General features: G+C 41.2%; 1 protein-coding gene and 1 non-coding gene across 3 annotated transcripts in view; one reads left to right on the forward strand and one right to left on the reverse strand.

Moving 5' to 3' along the window:
* The window catches only part of LOC139917454 (contactin-associated protein-like 4), a 64,534-nt gene that overhangs the window by 20,307 nt on the left and 24,752 nt on the right, over nt 1-19,475 (reverse strand). For both annotated transcript variants that reach the window (XM_078287445.1, XM_071906579.2), the window contains exons 9-15: nt 13,936-14,042; nt 12,873-12,992; nt 11,896-12,096; nt 9,519-9,681; nt 8,082-8,209; nt 7,305-7,475; nt 4,376-4,594 (exon numbers count right to left, since the gene is read on the reverse strand). In XM_078287445.1, the coding sequence (XP_078143571.1) occupies nt 4,376-4,594; nt 7,305-7,475; nt 8,082-8,209; nt 9,519-9,681; nt 11,896-12,096; nt 12,873-12,992; nt 13,936-14,042 (1,109 nt within the window). The remainder of the gene's footprint in view (nt 1-4,375; nt 4,595-7,304; nt 7,476-8,081; nt 8,210-9,518; nt 9,682-11,895; nt 12,097-12,872; nt 12,993-13,935; nt 14,043-19,475) is intronic.
* Nucleotides 19,274-19,356, forward strand: trnal-caa (transfer RNA leucine (anticodon CAA)). The gene has a single exon. It is a non-coding gene; the product is annotated as a tRNA-Leu (tRNA).

A 19,475-nucleotide genomic window follows, 5' to 3' on the forward strand; every position in this document is an offset into this window, starting at 1 on the left:
CTGATGGGACTCATATAAACACTGGCAGTCTTGATTTTAACATTTAGTGAGAATTAAATTAACACTGACAATTTTAGTTCATTATTCTATTAATAATACTCTGTCAAAGCTAGTGCTGAGACTGAGGAAACGTAATTGGAATGTAATGACTAATTCAGAGATGAGAATCTGTCCTCGTGAGAACTGGTAATCTTTAAGTAATTATTCATAGGAGTGAGACGACGACTGCCACTGACTCTAACAGGGACCGAAGACAGATCCCTGAGGAACACCATCTCTACCCGAAACATAGAAAGGGAAAGGCTGTGAGAGAACAAACCCTCCTAACAGGGAAGTTGCACCTTAGAGAGAGTTTCAGCCACATATCCAGCAGCACAACTTCAGCTCTATCAAGACAAATTACACTCTCTCAACATGAGCTGAAGACACTGCTTACAAAAAACACTTCTGGGACCGTATGACTATGAAAAGCATAATGAGGGATTTGTGAAGTGGAGATCAAAGCGAACATCAAAGAGTCAAAATGTAGATTAACTCCACCTCTGACCAAGGGAGCAAAGTTATCAGTGGAACGTTCTAGAGCAGTGAGAGTTTCAACCACATATCCAGCAGCACAACCTCAGCTCTAACGAGACGATTACAGTCTCCCAACATGAGACTGTGAACTAAAACACATATGAAACCACATGAAAGAGTATGGAAAACAATACTTGAGATTAGTGAAGTGGAGATCAAAGCAATCATCAAAGGCAGTGAGTGTGTGTAACTCAAAATGCAGAGAAACCTCGACCGCAGAGCAAGGGAGGAGAGACTAAACTCGAAGCAGGGAAGTTATCAGTAGAAACCTCTGGAGCAGTGAGGGCTTCAACCACATATCCAGCAGCACAGCCTCGGCTCTGAGAAGAGGATTACGGTCTCTCAACATGAGATCAGGATATTGTGTGATAAAACACATATGGGACCACCTGACAGTGCAGCAAAAGGCAATTCTGTAGCAGAGATTTGTGTAGTGGAGATCAAACCAGTCATCAAAGTGCCATGTGGAGCGACAAAACGAATCACCATATGTTTGCTGATGCTGCACACAGGAAAAGGGAAGAAACATATCTGTATGTTAATCTGGTTTGTCAGGAAGCTGCTTACATTACGTACAATAGGACGATTTGACGTCGATTCCACCGCGATTTGAATGATTTGTGAAGTGGAGATCAAAGGAATCATCAAAGGCAGGATGCATACAGCGGGTGTCAAATTAAACTACATTCTTATACTGTGTGTGAACGCACCACACACCGGACCAGAGGAGAAAACGCATACGTCATCACGCAGCATCAGTCAACATGGATGCCGATTCAGCACCAATAAACTAAAGCTTATCTTTCTAAATGAGACAGTACAACAGGTTATGAGTAAATCTTGCAACGAATGCAAAAAATTCCTCACTCCAAATTGCTGCATATGGATTTTTAAAACCTACAGCATAAATGGTGATAAAGGAATTTCAACTTGAACAATGCTATCGCTTATAAATCCATGCGAGGCAATAATATGGCTTATTAATCAAAACAATGGAATTCATTGCCTATAAATCTGTGCAAGGCAAAGATTATGGCTCATAAATACACTGTACATGGAATTATAGCTTATGAATTCATACAAGCCAACATTGTGCTTTATTAATTCAAACAATGGAGTGCGCTGTCTTATAAATCTGTGCAAGTCTCATAAATACACTGTATGTGGTAATATAGTTTATGAATTCAAACAAGCTAATGCCATGGTTTACAAATCCAAACAACGGAATATTTTGCCTTATGAATTTGTCGAAGGAAGGATTATGGCTCATGAATATACTGTGCATAGTAAGATAGCTTGTATGGCAATATTGTTGCTTGTGATTGCAGAAGCTGAGCTAATATTATGGCTTATCAGTACATGTACATACTGAGATAAAAGTGCACCTTACATTTACATTTCAGGCATTTCGTTGATGCTCTAAATAGCAGGTAGATGGTTCAGTGTCTCGCTCAAGGACACTTTAACAGAACTCATCACTCATTGGCTGACTATCATTTGGTTTTTCCAACCACTAGAACAAACTGCTGCCCAGGTCTCCCCTCCTCACAAAACAAGAGGAGAGTGGAAACTCTGAACACTTGATGCATTCCTGTACATCAAATCAAAAACAGCCAAGTCAAATACTCTCGTACAAACATCCGTTCCCAAGCCAATCTAGTAAATAACACCAGCACATCTCAATTCAAACACATAAATCCATCTGCATTATTCCAGTGTGCTGATAAGTCTGAGGTAAACATATACGGGTTTAGGCTGACGGTCAAAACCTGCCGGCTATTCAGAGCGGATTATTGGCTAAACACATTCAGCCAATCAATATTCACCTCTATTTCCCTGCCGCTGCCTCCGTCCAATCTCATCAGTGTTTGCTGGTTCATTTTCCCTCCAGAATGTGTGTTTACTGATATGAAGTGACATCCATAATATTTGCAGAATGATAAGGCCTGATAATAAAGGATGGATTTTCTGTTTTTTTCTTCTCCCTCAGTCTGCAGGCAGAGTGAGAGGTTAAACAGAGAATCAGAGAAGCCTGTAGTATTGAACTGATGAAGTCGAGATAAACAGAGTTAAACAGGACTGTAGTATTGATTAACTTTATATGAATCAGAGAGGTTCTTAACTAACTGATGTGTAACTAATGAATACAGGTTTAGGTTTGTTTACAGATTAACTACAGATAGCTGCAAGAAAACACACCACACACAAACAAAGAACTCTGCATGATGCATGCTATTACTGTTCCCTGATGCATGGTGATTTATTGACTGTGATTATTGTTCAGTGTTCAGAAACCATCGACTCAGCTCCTCCATATCCAATACTGCTGAGCAGCCGATGGCATTCAGCCAATAGCAGCTTTGCACATGTAAAACAGCCAGAAAATGTATTTCCTTTTTCCAAGGATTCAATCCCAGCCTAATGGGGAAATATATAGGACTCTAGATGAAGAGGTGTCAGACATCCTACTGTCTTGGGTCTTGGATCCCAGTCTATCAGGAGTAAACACTGTGCAGGAAGAGGTGTTAGACCTCCTATAGAATAGATATGTCGACTCAGCTCCTCCATATCCAATACTGCTGAGCAGACGGCTTTGCACATGTAAAAAACCCAGAATATTTTTTGCCTTTTTCTGAGGATTCAATCCCAGCCTAACATGGATATATATAGGACTCCTGACTGGCTACACTACCTTCTACAGATTACCAAACTTTCCTTTTTCTAGGGATTCACTTCCAGTCTATCAGGAGTGTAAACTGTCAGGCTGTGGAGGAAGAGGAGCAGTATTAGACCCACTGTAGAATAAATGTGTCTACTCAGCTCCTCCATATCCAACACAGCTCAGTGGCAGGAGGGAATTAGTCAATAACAGATTAGCACATGTGGAATAGCCAGAATATTTTTTTTCAATCCCTTATAGGGTTTATAGGGCAGAGGAGGAAGAGGCATTAGACCTCCAACTATACTGCTCTATAAAGTCCTGAAATTATTGCACAAAGATGAACTGTAGATCCTTTAGTAGCCTTTACAGGTAGCATTTTATATTAATATTAAATCTAGAAGCTAGTCATGACCCTTGACCTTTAAAAGACACAAAAAATAATAATTACTGCTGCCTGCTTTTATAGGGAATATGCTCCATCGGCTCCTGTGTAGATTAACTGTTCTGTACCAAAGTCCTGAATAACAGAAGCAGCGCTGCACAGTTCAATGTTTCATATGAAACCGTCTGATGTGAACTACAGTGGGAAGCAGAGAGAGAAAAAACTCAGCCGACTAAAAGCTTAAACTTCTGTGATCAGCTGCTAATTTGAGGAGGAGCTGCAGACACAAACACTGAGCTACTGCTGAGATAAGAGATGGGGAAAGTGTGTGTGTGTGTGTGTGTGTGTGAGAGAGAGAGAGAGAGAGAGAGAGAGAGAGAGGGAGGGAGGGACAGAGAGAGACAGAGAGGGATTTTGAACCAGTCAGACGTTTTGAGAGAAAACAGAGAGGAAAGGACCTCACAGCCATTATCACCAGCACCAATACTAATGAGGGAAATGTTCACACACACACACACACAAACTCAAATCCTAATCCTCAAATAGCCGCTTTAAGAAGTGTGGACAGGCAAAGTGTCCACACATTAGAGGATTTTCCTCATCTTTCTATCCGTGTGAGGACATTTTCCCCTCATAACTATAGAAATACAAGATCACAAACAGAAAATTCCATGAATTAAAAGTGAAAGGGCTGTATCTCCACCACACACACACATACACATACAAACACACACACACACACACTCGCTCCCCACCTATGAACAGCTGGCTGTTGAGCTGCAGGTGGAAGTGTCCGTCAGCAGGAGCCTCCTGCGTGACGGCGGGAAGTTCGTCGAGGCGGAGCGACGCCTCCTTCACGTTCCGCTCGGCTCGGACTCGATGCCACCGGTCGTCGTTCAGCGGGACGCTCGACGCCACGCGAACCTCCAGAGGCCCGTTACCCACATCGAAGGAGAAGAGCACCTCAGTGGAGGCTGGGGGAGGAGAAAGGGAATGGAGGGATGTGGCAGAGGAAAGAAAAAAGAGAAAATACAGAATTAGTATACTGTCACATTTGGATGAGCATGTGACTGTCATACCAGCAAAGTGTGTTAGACATTTTTACCATTTGTTTGCCAAATAATAACTGGCTTATTAACAAACACCCTGACATGTTGAAATTATCGCCTGATGACACTTGACATTTTATTGTCTTAAGTCATATTTGATTCCCTAATCTCACATGAATCAGACTAAAGATTCAGATAATACTAAACCTTAATTGAGCCGTCACAACAAATGTTTTTCCCACAGAACCATGATCAATCAAGGAGGCAAATTCAGGTCAGTCAGCTGAGGGTGAGACGCTTCACTCCTCTATTCTTGCGTGCTTTCAAACTTCATTACGTTCCACAGCATTTGAGAAAATAAATAAAAAAGAAGGAACAGTTGTATCATTGTGAAAATGTTATCTTAAAGCTGCACAAGGAAACTTTGTGGCATTTGTGGCTCCAAATGGCAATGAGAGGTAACTGTTTTAAATGGTTTGAACTTCAATACCCAGAAACTTGACCGGTCTGTGATGATTTTATACCAAAGGAAAGAGACAAGAGAGGAAAAGATCTAACGTTGGTGAGCTTTCTCTGGATGGAGCGCTGCTCACTGCTGTTTAGGAGACAGTTTGGATTTCATTTTGAAGTTTTGATTCGGCACTTCCTGTGAGCGGAGAAGAGTCAATTTTTTTACATGAAAATACTGCAGCTTTCACTATGAATCCTCACTCCTTAGCTGCAAAGTTTCACACAGCTCCCACAATCCTCCTATGAACCATTGCCACGAATGTGAATGGACTGGACAGAATCTGTATTTGCTCCCCTCTCAGGCTGTCTGCTCAGCTCGCAACATCCTCATCATGTTCACTTCACCAACAGCAGAGGATTTAGGAGCGCGAAACAAACTCTCATCCTTCATGCTGTGGCGGTGCAATGTGAGGATGTATTACCATGGGAGTACAGAGCCAGATGAAACAATATCCCAGCATCCTACAGGAACTTCATTTAGAAACCGCTCTCAGGCCGAGCCACGCTGCTACAGAGCGATCTGAACCGGTCGGCATCAGAACAGCCGTATTCTGCACCGTGCTGGAGCTAAAACAACCAGACTGGCAATGATTTCCCTGAGGAGAGCGAGGAGGCTGTTGGAGCAGCAGCGTCTCTGGATTAGATGCTGTGTGTCGCTTCAAATCCTATTTTAAAGGAAACATTGCTCCATGATGCAACACAACACAAAAAGGAGCTGCCCAAACAGACAACTAAACCAAACAAAACTGGTGAAAAAGCTTCAAAAAGGCAAGTTGGCAATGATAGATAAGTCTAAAGACTGATTCAAAGCATCTAAATGACACACACCACAGTCCCATAAATGTTCACCTCACACCTTGTTGCATTACTGTCACACCCATAAGCACAAGGATTCCCTCTTGGGTATTACTGCTATATTTTATATGACACACTGTGGTTGCACATAAATATACACCTCCAACAGCCACAATACTATGGCACCCATAAACTCAATAACACCCTCTTGGTTATTACTGCCATATTCTAAATGACACACACTGTGGGCGCCCATAAATGTAGGCCTCATACCAGGGAGAGAAATTACTGGGGGCTCAGAGCAAAAATGCCCTTGAGAGTTCATAAAATGCCTGTGAAATTAAAAATGAGGGGGCAAAAAAAGCCCCCATTAATTTTTTGCATTTCACCCCGTTCACATTTTATTTGCTGTGTTGTCAACTAATCACGCCTGAATGCGACTATTACTGTCCCCCGTGGGCCACCGTAGGTGATTTGTGGGAGGCTGTGACCAGTGCATTCTGGGCGAGGAAAATGGAGCGGGTTTTTGATCAGAAAAGAACCGAGCACGCAGCCTGAGGCAGTAGAAAATATTGGCATCGCATTTAAAGTAGTAGAAGAAGATACCGGCTCACAAACTACAGTGTCAATAAAAAATAAAACAACCGATATCATAAAACCTCATCTTCTTCTGTGAGGCTTGCTGCCAGTTTCCAGCAGTTAAAACAAATCTTAGTGGTACAAACTGAGTGTTTATTTGCCAATATGCAATGCAAATGCAATATTTCATAGTTTCATAAAAGGACCAAAATGCCCCTAAAAATCTGATACAAAAAAAAATCTATAAACAATAAGTATAAACACAGTAAAGAACGCCCTCTTGGGTATTTCTGCTATATTCTAAATGACATAATACCATGGTGCCCATAAAGTAAAAAAAACACCCGCTTGGTTATTACTGCCATATTCTCAGTGACACACACCATGGGCGCTCATTAATGCTGACCAAAAGGTAGAGAAGCCAAGCAGAAAACAGGGAGCTGAAACAGAAAGAATTGTCCAAGTAAACAAAGTAGAAACCCAAAGTGAAGAGGAGTAGAGCCTGGTTCTCTCGCTCCAAACAGTAAAACTCCTCTTGAAGTGCTGTGCAGTAGAGCAAAACAAACCCCACCAGTCATTACAGGTATTCAGCGTTCCCTTTAAACTGAGTTTGATCTGGATTAAGCCTTTAACCTCCAGGTTTTATTTACAGCTCAGTTCAATCCAGATTAAGCCCATAAACTCCAGGTTTTACTGTCTTTACAGCTCAGTTTGATCTGGATTAAATCTTCGACCTGCAGGTTTCACTCACAGCTCAGTTCGATCCGGATGAAGTCTCTGATGCCCAGGTTTTCCAGGAAGACACCGGAGGAGGCGGTGGTTTTAAACAGGAAGGAGATATCTGCGCTCAGCTCTCCGTGGAAGGTGGGGAAGTGGAGGTACGACGTCTCCTTGTCGAAAAACGCAGCGTTCCAGAAGTTCTCTGCATGGGAGACACAAAAAGAAAACTCACTGTAAAGAGCTTTGAATGAAAATCACGTAGCAAACAAATGAGCCGACCGTTCAGCTAATTAGTCCAGCTATGCCATGCTGTGGCATTTATGTTGATTTATCATGCTGAGCATTCATTTATTAATTTACACAGGTAACTAAGGGCTGTAATTATGAATAATTAAAAAGAGGAAATAAAAGATTGTTACTTTGATTTGTTTTGTATTATATTGCAGTTAATTCAAAGCAAATATCAGAGTAAAACATGAAAGGAATAATGTTTTGGCAACAGTTACTCTAATGGTAATTGGTTGCTGGATGCGGAAAAAACTACAAGACTTAATCAGCTTATTGGCAGGTGGAATGAAAACCTCAAAGACTCCTGTGATTTTATGTTCATGTGTTTTAAACTTTATTTCCATGTCGCTTGAAATAATTACTGAAACTGAAGGCTGATTGGTTGGATGTGGTTTTAACCCAGTCAGCTGATCTGACTGGAGCCAGCAGGTCAGCGGTGCAGCTGGACAGAACCAGGAAGAAGCGACAGCATTTTCCATAACAGGAAGATTCATATCATGTCAGCATCGACCGGACTTACTGTCTCCATGACAACGGAGGGGTCCCACCCTGTAGGCGGCCTCTGACCCCGGCCTCTGGATGTCACCCAGCACCACAGACCGGACTGGGAGGCTCTCCTTATGGGTGAGCAGGCCCGAGTCATTAGCCCTGGAGGAGAAAGAGGAGAAGAAGAAGAAGTAGAAGAAGGAGGAAGAAGAAGAAGAAGAAGAAGGAGGAGGAGGAGGAGGAGGAGGAGGAGGAGGAGGAGGAGGAGGAACATATCAAGAACCATTTTTTTACTAGATTGAGAATTGGAACAGAAATAGAAGAATATACAAATCACAAACCAGTCTGTGCTCATTTTCTTGCAGAAATTTACCAGTTTGTAGATTTACAGGTTACATCACTCACTCACTATAAAAATATAAAATATTGTTATAAACTGACGCAACGGTGCAGTGTGGAGGCACAATCTTTTTGGGGAGCAGCTCATTCTGAGACCTTATTATAGCCGTCCTGACACCCAACAGTCCATCTGGTGTTGGGTGTCGCCAGTTTTTGGAACAGCTATTTCCAAAAGAGCATAACAGACAGTGAGCGCCTCTGTCCACCATCTACATTCAGCTTCATGCACCTGATAATCCACCTGTCAGTCTTGTTACTAAGGGAAATTCTGTATAAAAAATACATCCAGGATATATATACGTATATGCAGCACTCCAGTCTCCAGGCTGTAAAAATAGAGTCAGTGTTGAACAGTTTGGACTGGGAGAGGAGAGAAGGAAGGAGGCGTGACAGGATTTTGTTACAACATGAGGAAGGGTTTTTTTCCTCCACTCATTTCTGCCCAGTTGATTTGGTCAAAGTGTAGAGTGTAGATGCTGGTAGAAAGCATTCAGTCATATTAAGTGTCCTTTAATAAGAAATTGTGTCCTGGCTGTATTTAAAGATAAAAAAAAAACGAATTTGTTCTTATGCCAACCCAAATGAAGACACTAACAAAAGACAAATAAAGTCTATTAAAGTTACAATAAAATGAAAAATTAGTTTTTCACCTTGTTAGCTAATTCTCCTTCATCCATCATAATATACACCTATTTAACAATAAATGGCAAAAAACTTTTCTTGTATTTTTATATCAAAATCCCATTACTTTTACTTCCTAGGAAACAGATCATTTTGAGTGGTTACAGCATTACAAATAATGGCCAATAATACCATCATATAAAACCTGCAACGTCACAACTTTCGAAGTGACACATTACAGCAGTGAAAACCATGTGAAAACCAAGTATTTTACCTTTGTATTTGCCTTTGTTTGCCCACTTTCCCTCATGCATTACATCTTTTCCCAATATCCTGTTTCAACTGGAAATATGTTGAATTACAGAAGCAAGGCACCATCAAAATGCCGTTTCCTTGTGACTTTACTTGTTGATGATAATAAACACGTCTATGGGTTAATAAGGTTCAGTACCACTCCATGCGGTCGGCGTCACAGTTGCAGTAGTGCTGTGGGTCCAGACAGTTTCCCTGCAGGCCGCAGGAACACTGCTGGCTATCTGGCAGCGCTCCGCCCCAATAAGTCTGGAGACGACCAGGACCTGGACCACCCAGCCACCAGCTGAACGGAGAGCCCTCTGGAACACACACACACACACACACACACACACACACATACACACACACAAGCAAACAAACCCCTTAACTTTCTTCAACATGTACAACAGGGTACCACTGTTTTATCTCTGGAAACATCTTGTTCAGTCTGCCTCAGCCTGTTAAACCAACACAGAGGATCTACTTCAATCATCTGTACTAACAACAGTGTGAACAGTGTGTTTTCAATCTTTTACACTCGCACAGATTCACTCTCTCTGGGAACAAGACATGAGGTGGTGAACTAAGATGAACTGCATTGCGAGAAGATAGCTGCTTGTAAAGATTTTTGTTGAGTAAGTCAAGGAAATATGAACATCCGCCTTTTTCTCTGGTGTCAGACAAAGATTAAACCGTAAAACTAAAAGTAGCACAACATTCTTGCTCAACCAAATTTATTATTGTGGAAAACAATGACAGTTCGATCTAGTTGGCCTTCGTCAGGTGTGCTTGGGACCGTCCCATCATCCCTTTAAATACAGGAGCTTGTTAGGACGTCACATGATCTCCTATTGAAACAGCACTTGCAAATTAAGCTTGGGTTGAATATACTTCATTATTGACCCAAGGACGATAATACACAAAAACAAAATACGAAATGTGAGTGTCTCTCAACTTTATCTCTGAGGCAGCAAACAAATATCTCTGAGGCAGATTGAACTAGATGTTTCCAACCTCTTACCCTGACACTGATTATACTCTTTTTGGACAGAACATTGATACCATGCAATAAAAATGTCTCCTACAACAATGCGAGTGTGAGTAGTTGGAGAGGATTGTGAGAGGATGATTGGAAAGACTTCTGTAGAGTCAGCGCTTCTTTATTTTCCCAGAGAGCAAGACGGAGAGAGAGCTACTAAAGATCTTCCTCTGTCTTCCTCCCACTTCCCCTCCTTTCATCCATCCACAAAAATCAAATCCACCTCTCTACATAGATTTTATTTTATGTCTTTTCCTCGAATTTCTCATCATCCTACGGTCATAGATATTGTCAGAACACTCCAAAATATTGATTCTCTACGCATTGAAGCTTATACAACTGTTGCAACCATTGGAAGTTGCTCTGGATGAAAGTATCGGCTAAATGCCTAGAATGTAAAATGTTAATCCATTCAGCCATCTACATATCCATCAATCCTTCCCTCCCTTCTTTCCTCCATCTATCTACTGTCTGATCCCATCCATCTGTCTATCTCCTGTCTGTATGTCTGTATTTCAACACAGACAGGTGCTGTCGTCTGTCTCACTGCTCTCCGCTGCAAATGTCTCTGTCTTGTTGATCAGCTCTGTCTCAGTTTCCCTGCTGTCTCTCTCTGCTGAAACCAGACAGATGATGGACAGTCTGCTGTTTCAGACTGGGAAGCTGTATCCTGCTTACTCACAGACCCGAGAGAGTCCTATTAAGATTAATGAACAATGAAGATTATAAAGCATGAGTATAAGAATGAATGAAGATTAACGATCGACCAATGCCCCACTGGTCACTCACTACAGCAGAGAGGATTTTAGAGCTGAGATGAAAAGCTAGTCATGAGCTTTGTGGCACAGAAAACAGGTCAAGGGGTTTCAGGTTAGAGAAGAGGGCTTGCAACACCCTTTCTAAAATGATTGACACTCACTTTCCACAGGATCCTGAGTTCTGTGTTATAGGTATAACTTCACTAATATTCTCAGAACTCTGAAGGGGAATCTCAGAAATAAATAGATGTGAACCCCTGGAGAAAATTACATATATTTTAAGGAAGAAATATGACAGCTTTCTGAAAATTTGGCAGCCTTGCATTAACTACACTGAAACGTTGCCTTTGTCAACAATGGAAAGGTATAAAACAGATATGATTAAGTGATTCGGTCCAAATTATCTTAATTAAATGTCTCTACCTTGTATTTTTATATATATATATATATATATATAAAAAAAAGAGGGCTTGTGACTGGAGGGTTGCAGGTTTGAATCCCAGGTTGGGAAAATCTGGGCCAAGAGAGTGAGTACTGTCCACTCCCTCAACAACTACCTTCAATTTGCCCTTTAGCAAGACACTTAATCACCAACTGCTCCAGTGCAGCTGCTCAGTGACCAACAGTAGAAGACTGGATGAATGAAATCACAGTGTTGCTGGAAAAGAGAATATATGAGGATATATGCAGCAAAAATTCCCTGCATAAATAAAGGCTAAAATAACAACAGGCCTCACCTGGTGTGTTGAGGAGGCGGGACTTCCTGCAGTGGTAGGACAGTTCCTGTTCGCAGTAATCTGATTGGCCGATGATGGCCAATAGCTGCTCGTCTTCAGATGAGTAGTCAAAGTGGGCTGAATGCTGGTTTCCGCCCGGCGACGGTCGAACTCTGGTCAGATCTGTGTTGTTGTGCTGGATCACCATCCAGGTCTGCTCCTCTGGTGGAGAGAGAGAGGGAAAGAGAGAGAGAGAGAGAAGGGGGGGGGGGGAGAAAAGGAAGGGTCATTAAGCCTGTAATAGCTGTTTCAAAACTCTGAAATATTTTGTTCTCATGTCATTGTATTTGGAATTCATGCATATGCCTTTTCTATTGGGGTTGTATATTTAATCATTTTTATTATATTTTTTATGTTCATTTCACTTTACTTTTACTGTCATTACCAGATTTTAATATTATCATTCTCTTTCTTCTTCCTTCAACTACTATTTTCCCCTCTAATGTATTTACATGTCATGCCAATAAAGCAAGTTGAAACTGAAACTGAAACTGAGAGGAGGGAGCAAGATAGACAAGAGAGGAGAGGAGAGGAAGAGATTATCATCACCATTCGTATTTATACAATTATGCAAATGTTGTAAAGCAGTGACACATAGACAAAAAGAAAAGGAAGAGAAGAGTGAAATAGACTAGAGAAAAGGAGGAGAGAGAAACAGAAGGAAGAGAGTATCATCATTATTCACATTTATACAATTATATAAATGATTTGAAACGCCGAGACACAAACAGACAGGGAGAGAGAGAGAGAGAGAGTGGAGGGGGAAGAGAGGAAACCATCATTCACAATTATGTAAATGTTAATGATGCAAAGTGCTGAGTGATGATGGGAGGATGAGAGAGAAGAAGGAGTGAAGGAGGAATAAATGGTTGTAATAGGGGAACTCCTCCTGTCCTCCACAGTGTGTGTGTGTGTGTGTGTGTGTGTGTGTGTGTTACCGGTCATGTTGCAGTAGACTAGCTGTGGTTTGATTGGTCCGCTGCCGTCCACGTCGATATAATAATGTCCTGATGTGTTTCCTTTGTGTTTGTACGCCTCACAGGACTGCTGGTACACAGCTGGGACGAAATAATGAGATCAATAATAATAACAGCAACATCAACACATCAGCTGACAGACAAGGTTTTACTGCTTCATACATTTGTATCTGCATTGTATCTCCGTCTCATATCTTCCAGGGTTTTATTACTACAGCAACATCCATAAAGTAAAGATCAACTGTTTCCTACAGGAATACTGTATTCCTGTAATGTATTATACATTATACACAGACTCAATAAATAAAAACACAGTATATATACCTTTACTGCTCCCCCCTCGCCCTTTCTACCTCCAGTCTCTCGCTCTATCACACACACACACACACACACACACACACACCACTGCATCCTCCTCTGCAGTCAAAGCATCAAGCGCTTAAAGTCAAATCCATATCCAAAGGCAAAACAAACGTCCCCACACTCTATTCAGCTGTTTATTTTTCTTATTCTTCACAGCGTTCTTGAACACATTACCTCAACGTGGACACAGATGATTTTTCACAGAAACATCAGCAATAAAAACAAGAAACAAATCCAGAGGTGAACGATGTGGGAAACTCTCCTGTTTTTCTCTCATGGGTTTGAACAGAAGGAACTGGCAGTGAATCAGTTAAGATCTGAGCTTGAATGAATCCTGCTTGGATTCATCCAATACTTGGCAGTTTGGTCACAGCTACAGTCTCCTTAATCTCTATGATATGACTTACCCAGAAACAGTTTTTATAATACTGTAATGTTCTGCACAAGCAAAAAAGACATTACATGAAGCTCACAAAGGAGTCGGCTTATTAGAGAACAGTAAACAGCCTGAACAAGAAACAACACCACACTCAATCTGCAGCACAGAGAGGCTACACCAAAGGTCTCCTCTCTCTCTCTCTCTCTCTCTCCCTTTCTCTCTGTCTGTCTATGCCTCTCGCCCCTCTCTTATGTGACGCTGTTTGACTGACAGGTGACTTACAGCTGTGGCAGGTCGCTCCGCTGTAGCCGCTGTCAGAGCAGTTACAGTGGAAGACGGTCCAGGACTGACTGCAGCTGCCGCCATGTTCACAGTGACTGGGAGAACACCTGAGAGAGAGAGGGAGGGAGAGAGAGTGAGAGAGAGAGAGAGAGAGACAGAGAGAGAGAGAGAGAGAGAGAGAGACATGCAGAAAGAGAGTCAGAGAGAGAGAGAGAGAGAGAGACAGAGAGAGAGAGAGAATGCACTTAGTCTTTCAAAAGTTAATCAAAGTTTCTCAATCTCAATCAACAGTCCTTCAGCACCAAATATTCTGATGGACAGGAGTGAAAGAGACTGGAATAAAAATAAGACTTTAAGCAGAAAAAATAGATTTAATTTAACTGTCAAGAGGAGCAAATATTTAGTGAATTTAAAAAGTGTATTCTGAGAGGGCTGATTTGAAAAATCAATTTGTTTGGTGCAGCAGCTTGAACATTTGGAAACAATTCTTCTGGATCTGCTGCTTTAAAAACTCGGCTCCAAAGAGTCCTTTCATCTGTTATGTTAGTTTTTTCACTGGCACTCTTACAGTGAGTGAGCAGCTTCAGTGTTTTGAACCAAAGGACACTTTGACAGGACAGACGGCTGCTGATGGACACACTGGCTGCCACAGGATCAAACCTGTGACCTTTGGGTTACAGGACAGTCTTTCTAACCACCAGGTTCCTTCTGATGACACTGAGCACTGAAAGCTTTTGGGAAAAAAACAAACAAAAAAAAAAAAACCTCTGAAACTCCCACACAGAGAGAGAAAACTACTTCAAAATGACCGCCTTTTTATGTTTTTATTTTCCATTTCATGAAGGAAAAGCCTTTTACCGGATATTTTCTCAAGGATGTTGTTTATTTCACGGCCATCAGCACACATTCATATTCTGCTAAACAGGAGCGTAGGAGGGTCAGGAGTAAAACAAGCACTGGAAACAAAAAGTCTTTTATTCTTAATGTCAGGAGGAGGAGCTCATAACATGTTGGAGGTTGTTGATTTGAAAAATATCTCTGAAACAACTCTATTCAGCTGAACCACCTCTCACCTTTACTCAGGAAGATAAAAAAGAATCACTACTTCACAGCTTCCTTCCTTTGCATATTTCTTTTTATCAATTCATGCCCTAAAAAGAGCAGGTTTTCCCCTGACAGATGGAGAACATTCTCTCTCTTCTCATCAGCACCAGATCTTCTCTGATGTTGAACCATGCTGCTGCTCTAAAGTGCTGTCAGACTGTTTGAAGAAGCTGCTCACATGAATCCAGGGGTGGAAACAGTAGAAGTACTGTCACTTTGCTGAAATTCTACTTGAGTGGAAGTAAAAGGTAGCTCACTTTAAACATACTCAGAGTAAAAGTTACTGGGTAGAAGTTACTTGGCGCACACACACACACACACACACACACACACACACACACACACACACACACACACAATGAATAAATAAATAATGTCCTTACTCCCTTCACTCCTTAATTCTAGCTAGCTGACAGACTGACGCAACAAGGGTATGATAGGTGTGTGTGTGTGTGTGTGTGTGTGTGTGTGTGTGTGTGTGTGTGTGTGTGCATGTGTGTGTCCTCTCCTGTGCTCTGAGCCAAATCCCTGTGAGGGACAAACATTTTGTATCCCAGTGGTAGAGCCGCTGGCTGACAGGCGCAACATGGAGATATGACAAATAGATGTGTGTGTGTGTGTGTGTGTGTGTGTGTGTGTGTGTTGGTTTGACATACTGGGAGAGTCTGCATGTGTATGTTTCTGTCTGTGTATATATTTAGAAATGCATGTTTTCGTAGGTGTGTGTATACTTGTGTGTGCAGGCGAACATACCAAAGAGAAAAGAGATGACTATACAGAATCTGCCCCTCCTTCAGATAAAACCCCTGACTCAGCAGCCTGTCTGCCTGCTACAGTGAGATTTTTACCTCCATTTATCTCTATATTGCTTTAATCTAAATGTAAGCTGGGGACTCGTAGATACAGAACTTATCATTCACTTTAAATTCACATTATTACCCTAACCTGCCACTGGTTTTGGTGTTAAGTGTGTGTGTGTGTGTGTGTGTGGTAGAGTTCTAGGTGGCGGTTCAGGGAGAGTATTCCTCAAGTTCAGGGTTATAAAGCTGATGTAGCCTAATGAACCCAGTGTGTCAGCGATGACGTTTGTCCATCATCAGAAATATTAACAAATATGATTATTGGTTTTAAAGTGGTAATCCGCAAGATTTTTTTTGGTTTTGTCTCCATCTTTGTTGCTCAGCGCTCATTGTTGTGGTGTTTCTGCACTGCACTTCCCAGAGATCACCTGGCAATCAAACAGTGTGGGTGGGACTGTGATGTCTTTTTCCTTGGATTTTCTGTTGATGAAGTTTGAGTTTCTGTAGGTGGCGCTCTTTTCTCTGTTCAGCCACGGTGGATATCACTGTTCATGCTAACTGAGTGCTTCTTCTATTTATTCCAAACAAACTAGAAACGTAAAACGCATCACTTCCTGTGCGGCAGAGGATTTTTCCTACAAGACACCGGGTGTTTAGAACAGCAAATGTAAAAGCTTTCATGAACTGGATATAGGTTGAATCAATATTGTGTTATATCAGTCGGTGACAGAGTGTAGCAAAACAGACATTTATTTTTATGAAAATGTCACAAATTATTACTTTAATGTTGGTAACAGCAATGAAACACCCATGCAAACACACTCACGCACCCTGACACATAGATTTACACTGACACTTTTGGCATTTAGCTGATACTACATTCATGGCTAATTTGCTTGGGCTAATAATGCTGTTTGGTATTGGTAACAACAATGAAACACACACACACACCTGCAGAAGAAATAACCTGCTCTGCAGTAAGACCAGCATAGGGAAGCATCTAACTTTATGTCCAATGGACCCATAGTTTCATCAACAGCGAGTTACAGCGAGGGAACATACAGGAGGATTTCTGATTTTTACTGGGAAACAGCAACAGGATTTTGTTGTTCTGTGCCAGTGAGCAGTCAGATCTGTGGAGGAACTTCATTCTGCTGAATAAAAATCTGATGAATGTAGAAACAGGAAGAGATTTAATTAAAACTAATGGAGCAGATTCTCCCTCTGTGGCGAGGATGCGTGATTGGTTGAATGGGTGTGTGTGTGTGTGTGTGTGTGTGTGTCTGTTGGTTAAGGCTTAGAAGAGAGTTTATAATTGTTATAATTGTCCCATTAATTGTGCTGCTATTTTAGTGTGTTCTATTTGCTAGTGCTATTTTAGTGTCTTTCTCTGTCAGAGATTGCTGCAGTAGAGATGACATTAACATAATGCCATTTGATTGACACTTTTATCCAAAGCACCACTCAGTACCGTCAGTGCATATATATTTTCACATGCATGGCTCTAGAGGGAATCTGTGGCAGTGTTGACACTACGCTCTACCCATTGATCCACAGAGAGTGTAACCCCGAAACCACACCAAAAGCGTAACAGCTCCGTTGTGGAAGTGAGCGTCAGCTGCTGCTGATTTGCTGCCCTTTTAATTAATTGAACAAGCCACATCGGTCACGCGTGATGCGAGGAACAGCGTCCCAGAAGCAGCGCTGCACGATACGCTTCAGCCCAATTTTTTGGGTCAGGTCATGCTGATGAAGCGTAGCCTAGGCGCAGATGTCAATAAAATACAAATAAATAGAAACTGATGAAAAGGAAAAATGTTATGCCTTTTTTATTTTTTGTTTATCGCTATGATAATTTGAGTGCATACTAGTGGTGCAGGTGAAATAATCTAAGGTGACATATCAAGGAAGAATGTAAAAAAAGATGAGGAAGCAACAGTAAGCATTTACTTACTCATTACTGCGATTCTGATCTAATGATGGCCAAACTCCAACGGAACAAAAACGTTCCGTTTACATGATGTTTGCAGTGTGGTTTTGTGGTAAGGTAATAGAGCAACAGATAGGGGTAATAGTGGTAATCATTAAGATAGTGACAATAATGATTTAATGAAAGAGCTGATCAAAGCAGGCTTGATCAAACGTGCAGAAGAAACAGAAGAAGCAGAGAAACACTGGTCAGAATAAAACCTGCTGCAGTGAGAACAGACCAAAGACCAAGAAGAAAAGTTGACTTGGCAGCTATCAGTACGAATAAAACAAACAGGATTGTCACAGTGGTTATTTCACACCTCTGGCCTCCACTGAACAATAATTCTGTATTTCATAAGGGAAATGCTGTGTTTGTTTGTGTGTATTTGTGTGTGTCTCCTGGATGGTGCAATCTCTCCCCAACACCCGCTTCACCTCACAAATAAATTACTCTGCCAAAAAAGCGATGCAAAGAAAAATCACATTTCACCACAACAAAAAGTTACGTCTCATATGAAGTTGGATGACAAAACAATCAAGGAAAAAAACATCTGCAAGTTCCACCAACACACTCCTGATTGACAGAACAACAGTGCTGCCATTGCTCTGTCTGTCAAACAACCCATTTTACCACTGCTAGAAAACTGCATATTACATTTCCCCTTTATAAGCCACAAGAGAGGAGCTTTTTCACTTGAGTTTTCTTCCCAAATGAGATACTCATGTATGTGAAAAAAAAGTGACAAATACACTTTAATAATAACACTTTTATAGACTTGAACTTATAGGAATATAAAATGTTGAACTTCAGTCAATAAATTTTCCCCAAATGGCTAAACAGTGTTTTGGAATTCAAATCCACTTGGAAAGGCCATAAATCAAGTGTCAGATTGAAGTCATATAATGTGTATATATACAACATCTTGGCTTCCTCCAGTAATTAAGATCTAAATGTTCAAACCCTGCTCCTTGTGCAGGAATAATATGTTCACTGAGTTTCATTAAATGAATAGTTGATTCTATTCGTTTTTTCAAGGACAAATGACTGAATGAATTGGAGACCTTTACAGTGATGTTTTTTTAGCCATTCAAGAAATGTATTTCAATGACCAGGATGGCCGAGTGGTTAAGGCGTACTGCACTCAAGATTCAATGAACACATGTTCTCGTGGGTTCAAGTCCCACTCTGTAGATCTTTGTTTCGACAACCAATGCAGCTCAAAAAGAAATAGAAATTCTCTTCAAACATGTTCTACATGAGTCTTGAGTATCGACAATAACTTCACCAAATCGGCTTAGTGTTCGGATCCAATGGACGTCTTTCTTGCTGTTTTCAAACCCCACTTCTGGTGTAAGAATGACGTGAATTTCTATGGTCTTGACTAGCTTCAAAGACCATTAACTGTTTTGAGTGCTTTATCTTTACACAGTAGGTTTTGATCTCTCAAAACAAACTTTGGGTGACCAGGATGGCCGAGTGGTTACGGCGTTGCACTCAAAATGCAACAGACACAAGTTCTCGTGGGTTCAAATCCCACTCCTGGTATTATGGGTTCCTTCCCTTGGGCTGTCAAGGTATCATGTAACAGCAAAAATGCATCATATTATATATTCTCTATGATTTACTCAAAAAAAACTGGAGATTAGGACTTACTGGATGCATAT

The sequence above is a fragment of the Centroberyx gerrardi genome, chromosome 13, assembly GCF_048128805.1.
Source record: "Centroberyx gerrardi isolate f3 chromosome 13, fCenGer3.hap1.cur.20231027, whole genome shotgun sequence".
Classification (NCBI taxonomy): domain Eukaryota; kingdom Metazoa; phylum Chordata; class Actinopteri; order Beryciformes; family Berycidae; genus Centroberyx; species Centroberyx gerrardi.